Source organism: Urocampus carinirostris, chromosome 2, assembly GCF_059441175.1.
Source record: "Urocampus carinirostris isolate Australia breed hairy pipefish chromosome 2, RoL_Ucar_1.0, whole genome shotgun sequence".
Classification (NCBI taxonomy): domain Eukaryota; kingdom Metazoa; phylum Chordata; class Actinopteri; order Syngnathiformes; family Syngnathidae; genus Urocampus; species Urocampus carinirostris.
Window position 1 is genome coordinate 14185227 of NC_142350.1, and position 18520 is coordinate 14203746.

The following is an 18520-nucleotide window of genomic DNA, read 5'->3' on the forward strand; positions in this document are numbered from 1 at the left end:
GTTAAAATCCAATAAAAAAACTAAATAAACAAAAGTGGAAAAATAAATGGAATCTAGTGGGAAATCATTGTTTGACCCGAGTAATTCATCCATTTTCAGAGTGCTTATCTCGTCCTGGGGGTACCGGGGGTAAATTCAGGTGAAAAGCAGACTTGACGGCAATTGGGGGGTTAGGAAGACAGCGTGGAGTCGGACCTCAATACGACTGAGAATGGCTGGACCAAGGTTTTTATTTGAAAGCAAATTGAAAAAAAAAAGCTCATAGGGTTTAGTTTGAAGACATTTCGACATCGCCATCGGTCAGTAGAAGGAAAGACAATCAACCATTTGAGAACTGTAGTGTAGTCTAACAATGTTTCTCAACTGGGTGGTCAGGACATGATAGTAAGTCGCAGACCCGTTCTCATTGGCAAAATAATTCTATAAAGAAAAAACAGAGGGTTCTTTACACTTCATAATACTAGATGGCGATAATGCCCAACACGCTATCTTCTTCCTCTTCAGTCAATCTGCGTGTGTCAATTGTGGTTTTTTTTATTTTTTATTTTTTTTATATCATTGTGATTTTGTTGGTTTTATTTCCCTTTTATGCCCATAATAATGAGTCCCAAGAAATTTAGCGATAAGAAGATGGACACCTGGAAAACAGAGACAACAATTAACGAGTGGAAGAAGGAAATCATACGAAAATGGGGTACAAGTGTCTGGCATTGAAGCAGTACTCAAAAGTACAGTAAATTCTTTATCATATACAATATAAAATAATCATTGATGTTTAGGTACATGTTTTATAAATATCTACAAAAAATATTAAATTTCTTTGAGTATGTGGCTATTTTAAAGCAGTTTTGGGGGCTTGCCTCCATGCGATGTAGGCTTATATGCAACTATGTACGGTACCTTTTGGTTTTGCTGGTTGTTTTTAAAAAAACAAACAAGGTGAATACATAGTACTAGTGTCTGAAACTCCGGACAAAAAGTTAACGGACACCAGGACAGACAACTGCCATAAAGTTGCCTGCCTCATTTTTTGCACTATGATGACTATTTTTGCACCAACCCTTACGATACCAAACTGTATGTAACATCCTACATGCCGACATTTCTTGTGTAAATATTGTGCAAATTATAACTATAACCTTATCCTCCTTGTTTTATAACCTTATCTTCTCTGTTCCTTTATCTTATTGTTTTTTTTACCTCACTGTGAATGTGTGACTCTGGAGTGTCATGACCAATTTCGTTGTCACAATATGTTAACCCATTTTGTAACAATGACAATAAAGGTATATTCTATTCTATTCTCTTCTAATAAGACAACTCATCGCAAAAAAAAAAACGTTGCAAAGTATTAAGGATTGATAATCAGAATATATAACAGAACGGCTCTAATATTTGATTTATTATAAATCTACTTATAGCATTCATTGCATGTATATAACATCGTCGTTTTCCATCCGCCATCAGTATGTACCTGTATTTACTCATCTTCATTCATGCAATGTTTGCATTGCGTCGTCGGCTACAAGCCACATGAACTCCTCTTTCCACGATGTTTTTAATGTACTTTTACTTTTAGTAGCGTCATCAATTTTGTTAGCTCCTTTTGAAACTGGGGCTGAGGTTTTGGCTTGATTCCTAACCAATTCTCCAATTTTTTGTGTTCTCAGTGCGTCTACTTTGGAAAATGATATGCAAATGCACGACCTTATAGTGCTCGGGAAAGTCCGGAAGCACGAAGTTATTCGATGCAGGCTTCTGATTGGCTGCCGAGTATGCAAATTGCCAAACGAACTGAATTTCCCAAACCGAAAAAGTTGTCTGCCACCCGGGCGGAGACGTTTTGTAAGTTGTACGCCCGACTTATAAGATGCACGCCCCGGGCGTACGGGCAGACATTATTTCAGACACTGATTATACTATACTTACTTTAAACTGCACAATCCCCTTATATGATAAATATGAGAAGTGGATATTTTTCTTCATTTGGGTCGCAACTTCAAATTGGTGGTAAATTGTGGGTCTTGAAGCCGGATAAGTTGAGAAATATTGCTCTAACACAAAGTATTTAGTGACCTTCATCTAATTTGGACTCTACAAAAACTGGTGCACCTGAAACTTATTATAAAGCTCATAAAAACTAACAAACCAGCTCTGAAAAATAACACAAAGTAATTTGAAAAACAGGAAAGACAAAATGAGTACTATTAAAAATTTAAATACTATCATAAACCTGTTGCGAACATTACGCAAAACACAATATCTTGCAACCAAAATCAACATTAAGGCCTTAACTGCACACAATGGACAGGGGCGAAAAACAGATACAACTTTCCCCTAATGCCCAACCTACCCTCCTGATTTTATGATGGCCAATTATCTACTCATTTTATTAAGTTCCTCCATGCACAAAAAGACCTTCTGACGAAAGACGGCGGCACACAGAGAATGACTCAGTTTGCGCCAGAGCGTCATAAACAAAGATCAACGGTGACAGACGAGAGGGGCAAAAGCGACCAGTCTCTTGGGGAGGGTGTCACGGCTCGCCCCCGTCAAAACGAACTAGAGAGTTCAGCAAGGGTTGGAGGGGAGGAGCAAGTAAAAATCCAACAACTTCATTTGATCACCAAAATGTAACCATTATTAACAGATCATAAGTCATAAGGTTAGGTTCTCAATGAGCATCGTTTCTGAGTGCCAAGAGATGGGGATTTTTGTTTTTGTATTATAAAAAAAAATGTATAAAGCGTTTGGCGCAGATAAGTGTCAAGCCTCTGGGAATGATTTTAGTATGAAATATCACAATTAGATGGCAGGAGTGTCTTTGATCAGATCTTTGCCCACACACCAAGGAAGCACCCACTTCCTAGTTTTGCTTCTTGTAACCAGTGATTGGGTGTGCATAGTGAAGCAGTGTGGTGATGAGAACAAATATATGGATGAGGAAAGACATACGCTTCAACAAAGTTTTTTCTTTACAAAAAGGATGCCGAAATCCTTTTGCCATCGTAAAGGCAGAGAGGAATGACGTTTCGTGCACGTCAGCAGGAACGTGATCGCTTTGGTGACAAAAATCGGCGGCTAATGCGACCGGAGACATTGGGCGCTGAAGGGTTTTAGAAAGCTAGAAACATACTTTATTTTAATGATAAAAAGAGGATTGATGCTTCCTTTTGATATGTATTATGCACATAAAGCTACAGAAGGAATCAAAAGGGCAAAAAATGGCTGGCACCAGGTCTTTCTATTTAAGAGAAACGTCTGGCATTGAATGAGTTTAAAGCTCTGTGACATCCAGGCAGACAATCAAGAGGAAGGGATGAGCTAAGTTGGCTGGGGGTTAACAATATTGTGTTTCTGGGTGTGTGGTTCAGTAAACAGTGGTACCTGATTGTACGAGCACCGCTATAAAAACAAGAACTTTGATATAAGAGTGTTTTTTTTTTTTTTTTTTAATCTACCTTGTTATGTGGAAGAAAGTCCAGTTCTTGAGGCTACCACTAGGGGCCGCTAGTGACTACTTACTGCCAGCATCAGCTCGTCCAGTTTGCCCATGCAAACGAAGATAGGGAAAAATATATAAAGTGAGATGTAAATTTGTATGTTTATTTAAAGTAAGTGTTTTACAATAAGTGCTTACATATCATAAACAATCCGTTACACTCATACCCCTGTCATCCTCCACCAACTGCTTCCCTTATTAATGATTGCAAATTGTCCTAATTAAGTGATAAGAAACCTTAAAACTCAACACAGCACCTCCTCACGGCAAGACAGACTACCGTAAAATTTGGAGTATAAGCCGCAACTTTTTCCCCAAGCCTTCAACCCTGCAGCTTATGCAATGATGCGGCTAATTTATGCAAACTTTTTAACTGCCGCCAGGGGCGCCCGACGAGTACATATAAGTGAGACAGTTGGAATATATGTGTCGAGAAATACGTAGGTTTGATGTAACTTCAAAATTTGATGAGTATATTTAGAATCCCAAGAGTATAACCTATCCAATGATACAGTATGTGGCATGACGTATTTCAGTGACTGGTGACATTGTAAAGACACATATTTTACCAAAAGTCCAGCAGCCCACCCGCGGAGCGTTAAACGGGTTAAAGTACTGTATATTGTTAAAACTCTTTCTGTGTATAGTCCTTTTTTGTAAATATGTTTTAATGTGAGCACACAAAGCTTACAGTCAGGTGTAGCTTATGTACGTACAAAATGTTTTTCGCTAAAAAAATGTACTGAGTGCGGCTTATAATCAGGTGCGCAGTATACTTCCAATTATTTGTAGAATCTTTTAACAATATTAGAAATCTACGATGACTGTCTTAACTGCTACCAGTTATGATCCCGATTTACAGCCAAAATGGGCAATACGAGATTGTTCTATTTAAATTGTTTTGTCCTGTACAAAATTGTTATTTGTTATCCAATTGTCACAATCTAAAATGATCAATTAAAATCAATGTATTTACCTTATTACTGTGTTTTGAGTGCATTTCTGTAAAGGAAGATGTGTTTTATAGCTATTTAGACTTCATTTGTATGTTTTTGGGAGGTCAGGAGATGACCAATTCATTTTTAATTATTTCATATTAGGAAAATGTTACATGAGCAATTTGAGCTACGAGCACAATCCTGAAACACATTAAGCTCGTAAGAATTACCAATATTGTCTTTTTTTTTCAACTCGAGTGAGGGCTAACAAAATGAACACTGATCTGATCGCCTGGCTTGGTGATCGATCGTTTTGTCACATTTTGCAAATTATCACTTTTGTATCCCTTTGTTAAAAAAAACATTCAAGAGCAAAGTGTCGGTTCTGAAAGACTTCACCAATTGACCTATAGCGTGTGTATATCACAGACCAAACAGATACAATAATCAGTCAGAAATTGGCGTAACTCCACAGATTTCAATACCCCGGGGAAAGGAGATGTTCCTGAGGTAGTCGGGCAGAGCCCAGGTAAAGCAGATGAATCAGACTACCAGGCCACTGCTCCACTCCGGACTTATCAATTAAATGTACAGCTCTCCCTGCAAATTTAAGATTCGCTGTTCCAGTGCTTGCCTACTGAGAAAGCAAGAGGGGCAGTTAAAAGTGCTTTGACGCCTGATATTTTATCGACAGTTAGCCTGATGTTTCTATGCGCCAATTAGGTTAGGGTGGAGGTGTTTGTTATGTTCCGCAAATCCTTATTAGCATTAAAAACAGAGAGAGGATTGAAGTCGGCTGAAAGAGAATTGTAATTTTTCTTCCAGCCACAAATGATCAACAGTGCAAGTAACCCAGCTTTTATGTCATTGCTGTATGTTTTTTTAGAAAGAGACAAATTGACGGATTCACATTTCCATACAATCATTTACCTTTTTCAAAGGCAGTGCTCAGGGTTTTTAAACCTTTTTCAAGGCCAAACGCAAGCACTTTTAAGGACCTTCAAAACTAATTTTCTAGTTTCTCCAGTACCAATAAATGAAGGAATCCGGTGTGAATTATGTATTTTGCTGAGCCAAAAATATATATGTGATTTATATACGCAATTTTTAATCTTGTGTGTACATTTACCGGACATATGATTTTAGATCTAGAGTAAATTGCAACTACAGTATATTTGATTTTTAGACAAATTTGTCCCCAGATAGGTGTTGGTTAAAAAGGACAGTAATATGTAACTTACATTTTCAGTTACAGATGTTCTTCCTTTACAATTGACCATGGAAACACTACCCGAATTTTTTGCATAGCCCATTATAAATGTTGATAATTTGTACATATTTCTTGCACTAATACACATTCCATAGTTGCCTGTTTAAGAGTAGCATGCATCTTTCCTCCTGACCACGACCCGTAGGTGCCAATGACTCTTGATAAGACAACGACATACAAACTAATGACAGTTGCTGTTAATCAAAACGGAAGAAGAAATGGCAAAGTGGATCTTCCACAGAGCCGTGACGGCGCCATTTTTAGGCCAACTTGTTGAGAAACATAGCAATAATCCCAAGCATTTGCAAACACTTCAACTAACATTCAAGCACGTTTCAAACCTAAAAGGCACAACATAGAATTTCAAGCACATTGAAGGATTTCAAACACCCTTACAAACTCCGAGTACTTCTCTAAAAGCTGATCACAATAAAGTTCGATCATTTTTGTTCATCTTGAGTATTTGCGTCAACCAGCATCACTCACACCAATCGGGCACCTGACAAAAGCTTGTAGACGAATTCTTTTAAGAGGTAACATCCCCCTGTGTGAGCTCAAAAAGACAAACGTCCATCTGTGAGAGCAAGCAAAGAGGATGAGAGAGGGCGGGGTTTTAATAAAAGTGCGACTGTGTCGCTTCATGAGTGCCATCTTATTAAATTATCCCTCTTCTTTTTACAGCGCAATCCCCGCCTTCCTCTTTCCATCTCTCTTCCAGGCTAAGCATTTGTCTTTCCATTCATGGGTGAATTTGTATTCCATTCAGAAAGGCAGAATGTGGGAGAGGGCCAAGGTACAAAGCCTGCACGTTGGATTGCCGCTTTGCTCCTTTAACCAAAACAGTGTAACGGACTGCTGCTTTAAATTGCAAATGAATTGATATTACCCTATTTTGTATTATGTTAGTCTTTCATAGAGTCTATGATGTAATATTAATCAATCGCAAATGTTTATGTGTCTTGAGACGAAGCTCTCCCGAAATAGGTGTTGGGTAAATATGACGGTAATATGTACATTACATTTTCAGTTGCAGGATGCATTGGGAAACATTCCCTTTTATTTTTTTGCATGGACCATAATGCATGACCATAATTGATAATAAATGATTTTATTATTACACATTTCATAATGCCCTGTTTAGGTGTCACACTCACCTGTCCTTTTGGGAATAACCTGTAGGTACCACTGACTCATTATAGGACAATGTCATACAAATTATACCCAGCTGTGGTTAATCACAATAGAAAAGGAAATGCAATAGCAAAGCAAAGCCATCAGAGAGCAATGTTGGCCTCATTTTGAATCGGACTTTTTAGAGAAACATGGCAATAGTTACAAGCATCCACAAGCCCTTTTACCCAATATTTAGGCACACTTCAATTCAAAACATTTTCAAGGATTTCATGCAACCGTACAAACCCCGAGTGTGTGAAATTTCACTAAAAGTACCATTTTATAACCAATAATCTGTAAATAACCATTATTTATAATTTATCTGTTATCTCAATTGCTGCCTACTGTTTTTTTATATTGTGTTCGGTCTTGTGTTGTGTGATTATATATTTTATATCATACATATATATAGTTATGTTAATTGCACTACTTTTAAATTGTATGTTACTTTTTTACCTTCTATGTTACTTTAAACTCTGTGTACCTATGCATTATACAAGGCAGCTTTAAATTTAATTGACACTTTGTGTAATGCCAACAAAGGCATTCTATTCTATTTCAAATCCCAATTCATTTTAGACCTTACATCGACTCATGGTGAATAGTTAAAAATAAAACAATAGAGTCCAGTTTTACAAAGGTTTTCCTTGGCACACTCACTGACAAGATCCAAACCGTTTTGAACAGCTAGATTGGCAAGATCTAGCTGTTACATAGCCAATTTCCATCCAGCTGTGCACACTTGTTGGTGAGAGCTAGCCCATTGTCTTTTATATGCACACTTGCCGGCAACATCAACCACTTTGTCTCGCTTAACCTACAATTGCTGCCAAAATGAGAGAAACCTCAGGCTCCATCTCCTATCGTCATGGCAACAAAATCCGGGTTTTGTCAAAGTCCTTGAAATTCTTAAGGGGTATTTTGGAAAGAGCATGTCTCGGACATTCTGAAAGGTACACCAAAAAAGAAAAAAACCTTTAACTGTGATATAGTGTGTTTTTCTATCTTGTTTACGCTGATGGATTTTATTGCAAAGTTTTGAAGTTTTTAAACTTTTCTGTCCTGTATAGCACCTTCTAACCACTGTTTCAGAAACAGGCTATATAAAATTACACTTTTTTCACTTATTCAAGTCAGCAGTGAAACTGTAGGGCAATTTATCACAGCTGATAAATTGCAGAAACAGTGTGCAGCAATTCAAGCTGATTTATAGTTTTGGTATAATGAGGGGGGGCAAAACAAGAACAGCAGAAGTAGTAAAGAATACTCGAATGCATAGACCAGTGTTTCTCAAATGGTAGGTCAAGACCCAAAAGTGGGCCGTGGACGTGTTTTAAGTGGATCGTGGGTCTTTGCCTTGGCAACAATGCTAAAAAAATGCAGAGGGTCACTTACACTCCTTTAAATTGGCCCTGCTTGATCCCTTCTTGTTCAGTCCATCGGCGCAGTTGCAATTGCGTTGTGAGAGGGACCACAGCTAAGATTATGTTTTATTTCCTTGTTCTGAAGATGAAGGAGACGATTGCAAAATACAAAAATGAAGTAAGAATGTCATTCATTGCAGCTCTACTGGAAGGTACATTAAATGGTTTAAAAAAGTTATATTTGCAACTTTTTACCAGAATGTTAATCTTTATTATCTACATAATCCTTATCAATGTTTGGATACACATTTTATAAATATTTTGGGTAAAAACGTATTTTATTGCTATGTTAAAGCAGTTTAAAGGGGTTGCTTATACAGTATGCGACATAGAATTCTATGCAAGAATTTACTGTACGTTTTGGTTTTTCTGATCACTTAGTTTTCTTGAAAAAAAGTGAATATATTCTATTGTCTCTGCTTTTAACTGCACAATACTTTGATTTGACGTGTTTGACAAATGGCAATATTTATTTTTATTTGGGTTGCAACTTAGTAAGCAATGGGTCTGCAAGTTACACTAGTTGAGAATTATTGGCATAAACTACAGAATATGTAAATCCTTTCCACAGTTTAACAATTCGTTAAATATGCTGAAGGGTACCGATCACCAAAATCCTGTTAAGACAATAAAACAAACAATTCGTGATGCGTTTTTTCATTCTTTTCCCGACAAACATTTTTCTGTGTGAACGCTCCTGAGAAGGCAGAGAACATCCTTGTGATGTCTGCGAGTGCAATAAAATGTTGTCAGGGATAATAAAAGGAGTCAGGCGGTAACCTCCAGAAAAACATTAGCAGAGCATCTTAGAGACTAAGCTACTGGCATTTGGGGAGATTGTAAAAGTGGCTACCCTTTTCAGACAGAATGAAATCAATGGTTGGTGCATACAACACAGACAGCTTTTTTCTCCCCTGCCTAAAATTGTGTCAGAATAACTATACAAGTCGACTCACTGGAAAATTACATGAACATGACGATCACAACGTGTATCTAAGGTAATCAGTGAAGAAATCTGAGAAAGAATTCATATACCGTGAAATTCGGACAATAAACGGCTACTTTTTTCCCCAAGCCTTAAACGCTGCGACTTATGCAATGATGCGGCTGACTTAAGTATTTTTTTAACGGCTTCCATGGGCGCCCGTGCAATACAGGTAAGAGTGAAACAGGTTGAATATATTTGTCGAGGAAAAAGCAAGTTTGATGTAACTTCGCGATTTGTGCATGACTAAAACTAGCATGGACAGACCCTTATCATGGTGTCAATCAAAAGAGGAGGGCTCACTATCATATTGGGATTAATTTTACAAGTCTGTTTTTTGTAAAGGGAATTAATCTGGGGTAACGAACGAGTTACAACAACCAACAAAGCAGAAATGTTTAAAGAGGATTCCTATTCATCTGTCGGTATTATTGCCTGTTTTGGAATAAATATTTTACAAGGTTGTGTTGTACGGATTGTCCTTGATGTAATGCAGCCATTTTTTACGGACATTCAAAGCGGTTGAAGATGGCCAGGGGACAAAATGGTGAGTTATGCCTGCTTTATAGTTTTCACATATCTCGTTTCAGACTGATCGTGGCATTTCTCGGATGAGTATATTTTGAAATGCTCATCATATCTTGAATCCCAAGAGCTTAATCCTTACAATGATATATTCATATTGTTTATGAAATAAATCTCTCCCCATAAAGTTGTTGGTTAAGAAATGACAGTTATATGCAGCTTACATTTTCAATTAAAGGAAGTTCTTCGCATTACAATTTCTCACTGGGAAACGCTACCATAGTTTTTTGTATGGCCCATCATAAATGTCCATAATTGATATGTAATACTTGAACTAATTCACATTTCATAGTGCCCAGTTTAGGTGTAGCATGCACCTGTCCTCTTGGGGCTACATTCAAGGTAAGATCGGGCCTAAAAATTCAGCTGACCCGACCGAAACGCGGGTATATAAACCTGAGCCCGGCCAAACCCAACAGATTAACTGGATTGGATAACTGAGCCCGAAATAAATCAAAGCTTTAATTTGTCGCCAAAGTAAACAAAGCTTTACTTTGTGTGGACTTCAGTCCTGAACTGTGCATTTTGACGGAACTACGCAGCTTGGGGTTTACTTTGGGCCGAGTCCTTCAAATCAAGTGTGCACTGCAAGCGCAGCGCCTAAATGTAAGGTTTGGCGCCGAAGTGCGCATCTCGGCAACGTGCAGCGGACTAAAGTGAAACTGAACAAAATGCAGCCGAAAACAAAATCAAACTATGCAGATTACAATAGTGAAATATTTGGATGAAAAGCAGAAGTTTGTAAAGCTTGTAAGCTATTGGCAAGAAAAATAAAATATATCTGGCGTGGGGGAGGTTATTAAAAGGAGGAAGCCGCGCATCTTTTACTCCAACATTGAGGATAAAAATGTATTTAGATTTAGTGATTTGGAGTTAAACTTTTAGTTTGGTAAGCATCTTCTTTATCTTAATAATTACTTGAGTAAAAGTAAGTGCATTCTGCGTAGATCCACCACAAAGTAAGAAAAAAAAAAAAGCGAGAGAGGCCGGCCCGACTTTATGATTGACATTTTAAGCCAGAACCCAAAATTCGGGCCGGGTTCAGGCCCAAGATCTTACCTCTAGGCTACATGTAGGGAGCGATGATTCTTCGTAAGACAAACTAATTGCCAGCTACTATTACTCACCGGGGGAGAAGAAAAGCAATGGCAAAGCAAAACCACTAAAGAGCAGTGTTGGCGTCAATTTTAAGCAGACAATTGCAAACATTTACAAGCACTTCCAAAGTACAAGCACTTTTCAATCCTTGAAAACGACATTAAAATTTGAGCATTTTCAGGTATTTTAAGCAACTGTATGTACCCAAGTCTTATTTCTCTTTTTCGCAGCCTGGCAGCACCATTTTCAGATAGTGTCTCACAATGCACAAATTTGTAATTAAAGATGTACCTGACCTGTTAAAAACGTCTTGTCAAATGAAAATGCTGATAATTGCATTATTATGGAGGCCTTAATGTTAAGAAACTTCATTACTGATAAAAGTCCAAAGAAGACATCACGGAAACTGAGGATGAAATATTTGGAGGGCCTCAATGACGATTTTTTTTTTTACTCTTAGAGCTAACAAAAAAGAAATCAAGGCATCCAATTAGATATACACTTTTAAGTGCTGAGCAAAAGCTGGAATTACATCTGCAATTGAGTGTTCCAATGCGCTGAAGCAAATGATTTGGCTCGTATAACTAGCAGGGCTTGTAACGCCCAGTCTGGAAGGGCTCTTTTAAGCTATTGGGAGAGGACGCAAAGATAAGGCGGACAGATCCACCAGACTTCTTAAAAAATCCTCTCACCTGCCCTAAAGGGACATTGGGACATCATTTAGCGCATTTTTAATGGTGAAAGATAATCATGAATTTAAAACGCAATAATATTGATTCGAATAATTAGCAAAACTACATGGACTATAAAATCCACTTGCACTTTTTTTACTCATTATTTATATTTTACATAACATGAACAGTGGTTTCCATACCATATAAAGGCTCAGGAGGGCCACAAGGGTCCAATTGGTCCCACCAGGGTCTCATTAACTTGTTTTATTAAAAATATTAGAATATTCTTATATATGTATACATGAATTCAAAGTTAATCGAATTAACCTACATCTCAGTAAAAAGATAAACACCATGGTATGCTTGATTGCACTCCTTTTTTTTAATTCCCTCACTCACTTAATTAAAAATAAACAAAGCTTCCTTTGGTTAGGGCATGCCCCAGGACCCCCGTAGACTGTCCAACCAGAAGGGCCTCACAAATTTCTTTGGAAAACACCACATAAGCATCACCAAGAAGGAGCTGATATGATTGAAGTGCATCTTGCTGCAATGGGTAACCTCAAAAACAAAAACCTTGTGAAAGGCTGAGCGAAAAATAAAGTATCATGACGCTTTAAAAAAAACATCATCTCTGAATGAAAAACTACTTGAAAACGTTGCAGATGGCACATCTGTAAAAAAAAAGGATCCCAAGAAACCTAAGCAGCTGCCGCCACTTCTCCTGAATCCAGCATTACTCATGCAAATAAAAACATGGCTTGAGACCCATTGTGGGGCTTCAAACGCTAAATGACACATAATGAGACGCCTGAATGAGCAGCTGAGAAAGCAACAAAAACAGGACTTACCCCATTGCAAGGGGGCCAGCTGCAAGTGGTCCAGGACCAGTCGGTTTAGGACTCCCTCCACGCTGGCCTCACCCTGGCGCCTCAAAGAAGGGTACAGCTGGGTTAAGGAAATGTTGGCATTCTTATTTTCTCATTAAGCATAGACAAAATGTTTGACTTGAATCAAGATCTCTTACCAAACTCTCAAAGCAATGTTTACTAATTTTGACTATCCTGAACAGTGCGTAGCAAAAGTATAGCCGAAAAAAAAGAATACAATAAAGAGTCCATTTGCTGTTTGCAAGAAACCACATGAGAGACAAAAACAACAGATAAGACCAATATTTGACGTCTTGGGCTGCATACAAAGTTTTACCTTAACATTACATATCACCCTGAAAAAAAACATCACTGCCGTCAAACATAATGGTGTCAACACAATGGTCTGAGGCTGCAATTCTTCAGCAGGGCTGGGTAGATCATTAGAGTCGATGGGAAAGTGGATGGAGCCAAATACATGGCAATTCTGGCAAAAAATATGTTGAAGTCTGCAAGAAACCTCAAAATGGGGTGCATGTTCAATATAAAGGTGTTAGAATGGCCAAGTCAAAGTCTCAATCCTTGAGAGCAGTTGTGGAAAGATATGAAAAATTCTAAGCACAAACAATCACCATCAAGCCTAAGCTGTTTTTGTAAGGGAGAATGAGCAAACAAATGTTTCAAGATGTGCAAAACTTATGGACATACCAGAAAAGACTGGTGGCTGGGATTACAGCAATGGGTGGTTGTAAAAGGTATTAACTTAAAGGGTGCCAATATTTTTGCAAGGCCTACCTTTCAATTTTTTATTTGTTACAACAATATTAAATGTTGAAAAATATGGTTTCTTTTCACAATTGGGTCTCACATGATGTTGATTCTGAGAAAATAATGAGTTTTTTTTTTTTTTTTTTTTTTAATCTAAAAGTTTGAAGCCTGAAATAGAGCAATGTGCAAAACGTTGTTGCGGGCCCAATACTAGACCAAGGCACTGTAGTTTATCTGTATTAGTGTTCACCTCAAAATGTCAAGGGCTACACAAAAATCCGTATTTGCAACCTCATTCCAAACAGAGTAAATATCTGATCGATATTGCGGCGGAACAAATATGGCTAACAGAGAGCAATTTTCCCAATAATATACAATGATAATGTACACAGCTGACATTTGGATGTGAAATGGGCGCAAACAACGCACTTCAATTAACCTTTAAGAGTCACTTGGGACAGCAAATTAGAAGTTAAAGACTTGTAACAAAATAGTGACACTAAAACTTCCATATGAGGTGAACAAACTAAGACAGCAATGTGATTGAAATTTCAGTTACTTCAAATGACTTTTCTGATACTGTATGTTTATGGGGTAAAAGTTCCCTCCGCCAACAAAAAGCATGATGACTCCGATATTATTTGGGTAGAGAAAAATTGCAGCTATATGTCCAGGCAACCGGGTTTGTACACCTATTTTATGGCCAGACTCAAGCACCTAATAATCACTTTAAAAACAATTTTCCAATTTCTCCAGTAAGCAGCATCTTAGTCTTTCCACCTGACCGACGTGTAGGGGGTGATGACTTCACATGACAACTCCATACAACCTATTGCCTGCTGCCGTTAGTCATAAGCGAAGAAGAAATGCAATGGCAAGGCGAAGCTGCCACGGTAGGTGTGTCAGCTTCATTTTTAAGCGGACTTGATCTTTATTTCTTAATCTAAAGCACGGTCTATGGATTCAGACTGCTAGGAAACATGGTACCATTTTAAGAATTTACAAGCACTCTATCTGAAATTCAATCATTTTCAAGGAATTCAAGCATCCAAAAAAAATGAAGTGAGATTTTTTTTTCCAAATCCATTACTGGCCCTAGTACTTAGTGTCCCTGATGTAATCTGTCCTCTAGGTTATATTACTAATGCATTACCTACATTCTGAGCAAGACTGACCTAGTATTCAGTTTTCAATGAGCCGGTCAAAATTCGCCATCATTAGGATGACCTGCGAGCAGGGTCGCAGACCTTTAAGAAAGCTGAGAGATACTTTGTGCCTAGTGATTAATGCAAAGGGCTGTCAGATTTTTACACATATATGACAAAATATATATACACGCATGCTATGTCATTTTTGTATTAAATTACATTTAGGTGGGAAACATTTTTTTTAATTGCGTAATCAGATCCTAAGGAATTGTTGTTTATGTTGGATCATATTTTCCAGTTTTAAATATCTTATTCACAACAGCTACTATGTTTGAGGTTTTTAATTTCATTTTGGAAGAAGTGTTCTTTATATCATGGGAGAAAACAAATATAATGTCACTCTGTTGGAAAAAAAACAACAACACACTAGCTAAAATGTATACTGTGTCATTGTACAGTTCCAAAGGTCTTGGGAACATTTTAAGACCCTAATCTCCTTAACTATAATTGGTAGTAAGATAAAAGGTGTGCCATTTTAAAGGTCATTACATTAAATCTTTTGTAAGGCTATTGATTTTTTTCAGACCTATTAATGGCATTCACTCAACCAGAAAAGGCATTTTATGTGCGTTCATTTGAAAAAACAGAATTTTGGACTGATTTTTAGGGTGCATTTTGCAGATAATTGTGAAAGAAGACACCAGAGAGAAGGTGCATAGTGAGATGGCTTGGTAAATTCATAAGGGATGGGTGTTTGTACCCAGCAAAAGGAACAAGGCGCCCTTCAACTTCAGAAGATGTAATTGAACAAATTAGAACTGCTTTTATAGTGGGGCTTTTATCGTGAGAACTTCCACATTGGAGCCTCAGGTTTAGACAGTTTCTGAACACAACACTGCCAAACAGATGGATTGGACAATCTGGGCAGAATGATCCCGATCTCATGTCCTGGTCACCCAGATCCCACACCATGTAATTTTCTTTTTGTGGGAATTTTTGAAAGGATTGGTCTATGTGTCCCCTCTTCCAAGAAACTTAGATAAGTTGAGGGCATGGATGACAAAATAATTGAGATTATAAGCTTCAAGTCACCACATGTGATTTACATCCTTAAAATGTTCCTAGATATTCAATGTCGACGTGTTCCCAAGACTTTTGGAACACGCATAATAATACATTTTGTTATTGGGTTAATCATCAATGGATAGGCGTGAGTAATGACCCAGACTTCAAATTGACATGCTCGAACATCGCTTTACAGTTTCATAGTGTCAAGCGCCGAGCCCATAAGCTTAGCCATCTGTCCGCACCCAGGAACATTTTTGCCGCCGGCCACGAAACCCCCAGATGTCAAACTCAGATGTATTTTATCACGTTTCCCACTGCCAACAAACATCTGCGGCCTTGAATCTACTGGCTGTTTTTAATTTCAGATCAAAAAACACATCGCCCCCTAATTCGATCAGCTCAGGGATGCTGCTGGAAATGTGAATTTCCCTTCGGGGATGAACAAAGTATCTATCTATCTATCTATCTATCTATCTATCTAATGTACCGAGTTGGTGAAGGCCTGCTAATAACACCGGTTCGAGGTGATTAGCTCATTTCCTACCAGCTTTGTAAAATATTTTTTTGTTTAATATCTATAGTCACCAAAGGCGCTGATGGTCCCAAAATATGGCTGCTTTAAACCAGCGTAAAAGGATATGATGAACCAACAGATTCCCAGCTTGCCATTTATTTGGCAACCCTGAGCGTGCTGACGCTCCTCCTCAAGCTGCTTGGGGTTAGTTGAGCAGATCGTCTCCTGGTCAGGCAGTGGAAGGCTCTCAAAGTCAAATTTGTCAACTTGGATCGCCATCCTTAAAGAAGAAGGAACAAATGAAATGATGTCACATGTATGTTATAATTACGGATAAATCCGGACACAGTTCAAAGAATAATGGGATAAAATAATCAGGTAATTATTGTCTGGCAGGGGTGTCACCGTCAGGGATGAGCGATTCAAGGCGAATGTCAGTGAATTCCCAAGTGTTGCTTTGCAAACATTACTTACACGCGTCAGAACTAAAAATAAGACAAGCCAATTGGACGGTGCCTGGCAAGGCATTGATGAGGTGGCTGCTGGGGTTCTTCTACGAGTAATTACCAAGATACACACAGTTCTATTGACAAAGTCAAATGAGAGAATGAAAGGTTTTGTTTGTTTTTCTTCTTAGAAACTGAACATTAGGTTTTCATCACAATTGTATACTGTACAGATGGTTGTGTGTTACATTTCACATTTAACTTTTTTGGACAATTCATTCACACTTAAATGTGTGGGGTGTTGTTTTGGAGTGTCCTTAAAGAAAGTAGAATATTCCTTCTATTAAATAGTGTTAATAATGCCCAATTTAGTCCAAAGAGCCTTTATATTTTTCCAACTGTGCCTATCTGCTTTTATCTTAATTTTACTGATGCTGTTTTGGGACTTAAAACACATTATGAAGCAGGAAAGGGGGGAGGCGAAACGAGGAGTGGAGAGCTATTTCATTCTCTTCCCTATGATCTTTTTCTTGTAGTAGCTTGAAAATGTCAAAAGGCCCATTTTAAATACAGTCCAAAACGCCAACCCAAATCCCCCAAAAGATGAAAAAATAAGAGTTTTTTAAGACTTGAAGAATGAGCTGACTGAGGCTGTGATTATGACTTTAAGCCAGGACATGGTGGCAGAAAGTAACAAAATTTTAAGTTGAGGACACCACCTTCAAAACATGTCCTAAAATGTTAAGCAGATTGATAATTTAGCTGTTGTTTTATGGTGCTTTGTGATTATTGAAATGTAATAGCCTTGGTAACAGTAATAATCTGTCAAATAATTCTCCTTACAGGAACTTTTCTAGGTTTTCAACTTTGGCTTATAGAATGTTGTGGATAATTTATGAATCAAGTGGGGCATAAGCCCTATATTGTATAAACTCCAAATAGCCCTAATTACATTAACTAGATTAAACACGGTATATACCATATACAATTATTAATGATTCTGAAAATTAAGCTCGCACCTGCTAATGCACACACAAAAAAAGGATATCATTTGAATCAGGAAATTAGACCTTGTCACAAAAAACTTCTCGTTGACAAGCAATGCTCGGGAGAAACATTCTAAAGTGTCTGATATCATGCCTGTTACAAATAAAAGACACAAACACATTGGCCACCAGAGGATAGTTTAACTACACAAACAAAATATCAACCTGACTTTTTGAATAACACAGCGTGTAGTGCTGTGTAACTACCACGTTCATTGTATTCCAGTTGTTTATATTAATCTTTGAAATAAATTAAAAGGGGCTCAAAGTAAAAACATCTGTCTCTAGTCAACATACGTACATTAATGACAGGATAAGGCACACAAAACAATATGAAATGAAAACATGGCTTTGTACTTCGAAAAACACATTTTTCACAAATATATATTAGATACAAAAACATATTGTGCTGCTATACTTTTGTGTCATGATCAACACATGCACTATTTGGAAACAAAAGTTAAGATATGTGATCAAAACTTTGAAAACATTGTCTTTGTAAATACAGTATCCAATTCTACAATATGGCTTATTGTACAGTGTGGCTTATGTGTGTAAAAATAGTTTTTCTTTTGAAAATGTAACGGATGTGGCTTATAATTGGGTGTGCCTTATATTTACGTTTGTATGGTTGCTTATTTTACTTTTATTAAAAATCCTTAAATTTCTCAACAATAACTGTGGGAAAATTGGATTAAGTTATCACATTCCGTCACCATCTGGGTAGAATGAGAGCCGCCATATTATGCCGATGAAGAAATATAGTCTCCTTTGGGCGAGATGACTGCCATTTTTTGGAGGGATTTAGCTATTGTTGTCCCAATCTAAACTGTCACAATACACTAATAACAAGGTTCTCGCTGAAGAGCGGCATCTTAGGAGTGCCAAACACCGCAGTCGCTTTTACCTCGCCGTCTCTTCTGATAACACCACCTCAGGAGGTTTTACTTCTTCGACTAAAGAATCTGAGCTCAGGGGATTGGACGCATGAGTGAGAATGAAGCACTCAGCA

The 18520-nt window shown here is 37.7% G+C and overlaps 1 protein-coding gene across 4 annotated transcripts in view; it reads right to left on the reverse strand.

Annotated features, from left to right (window-relative positions):
- trappc9 (trafficking protein particle complex subunit 9) overlaps window positions 1–18520 on the reverse strand; it is a 151938-nt gene that overhangs the window by 36650 nt on the left and 96768 nt on the right. For all 4 annotated transcript variants that reach the window (XM_088329005.1, XM_088329003.1, XM_088329007.1 and 1 more), the window contains 2 exons: window positions 16143–16296; window positions 12501–12591 (listed from right to left, as the gene is read on the reverse strand). In XM_088329005.1, coding sequence (XP_088185131.1) covers window positions 12501–12591; window positions 16143–16296 — 245 coding nt within the window. The remainder of the gene's footprint in view (window positions 1–12500; window positions 12592–16142; window positions 16297–18520) is intronic.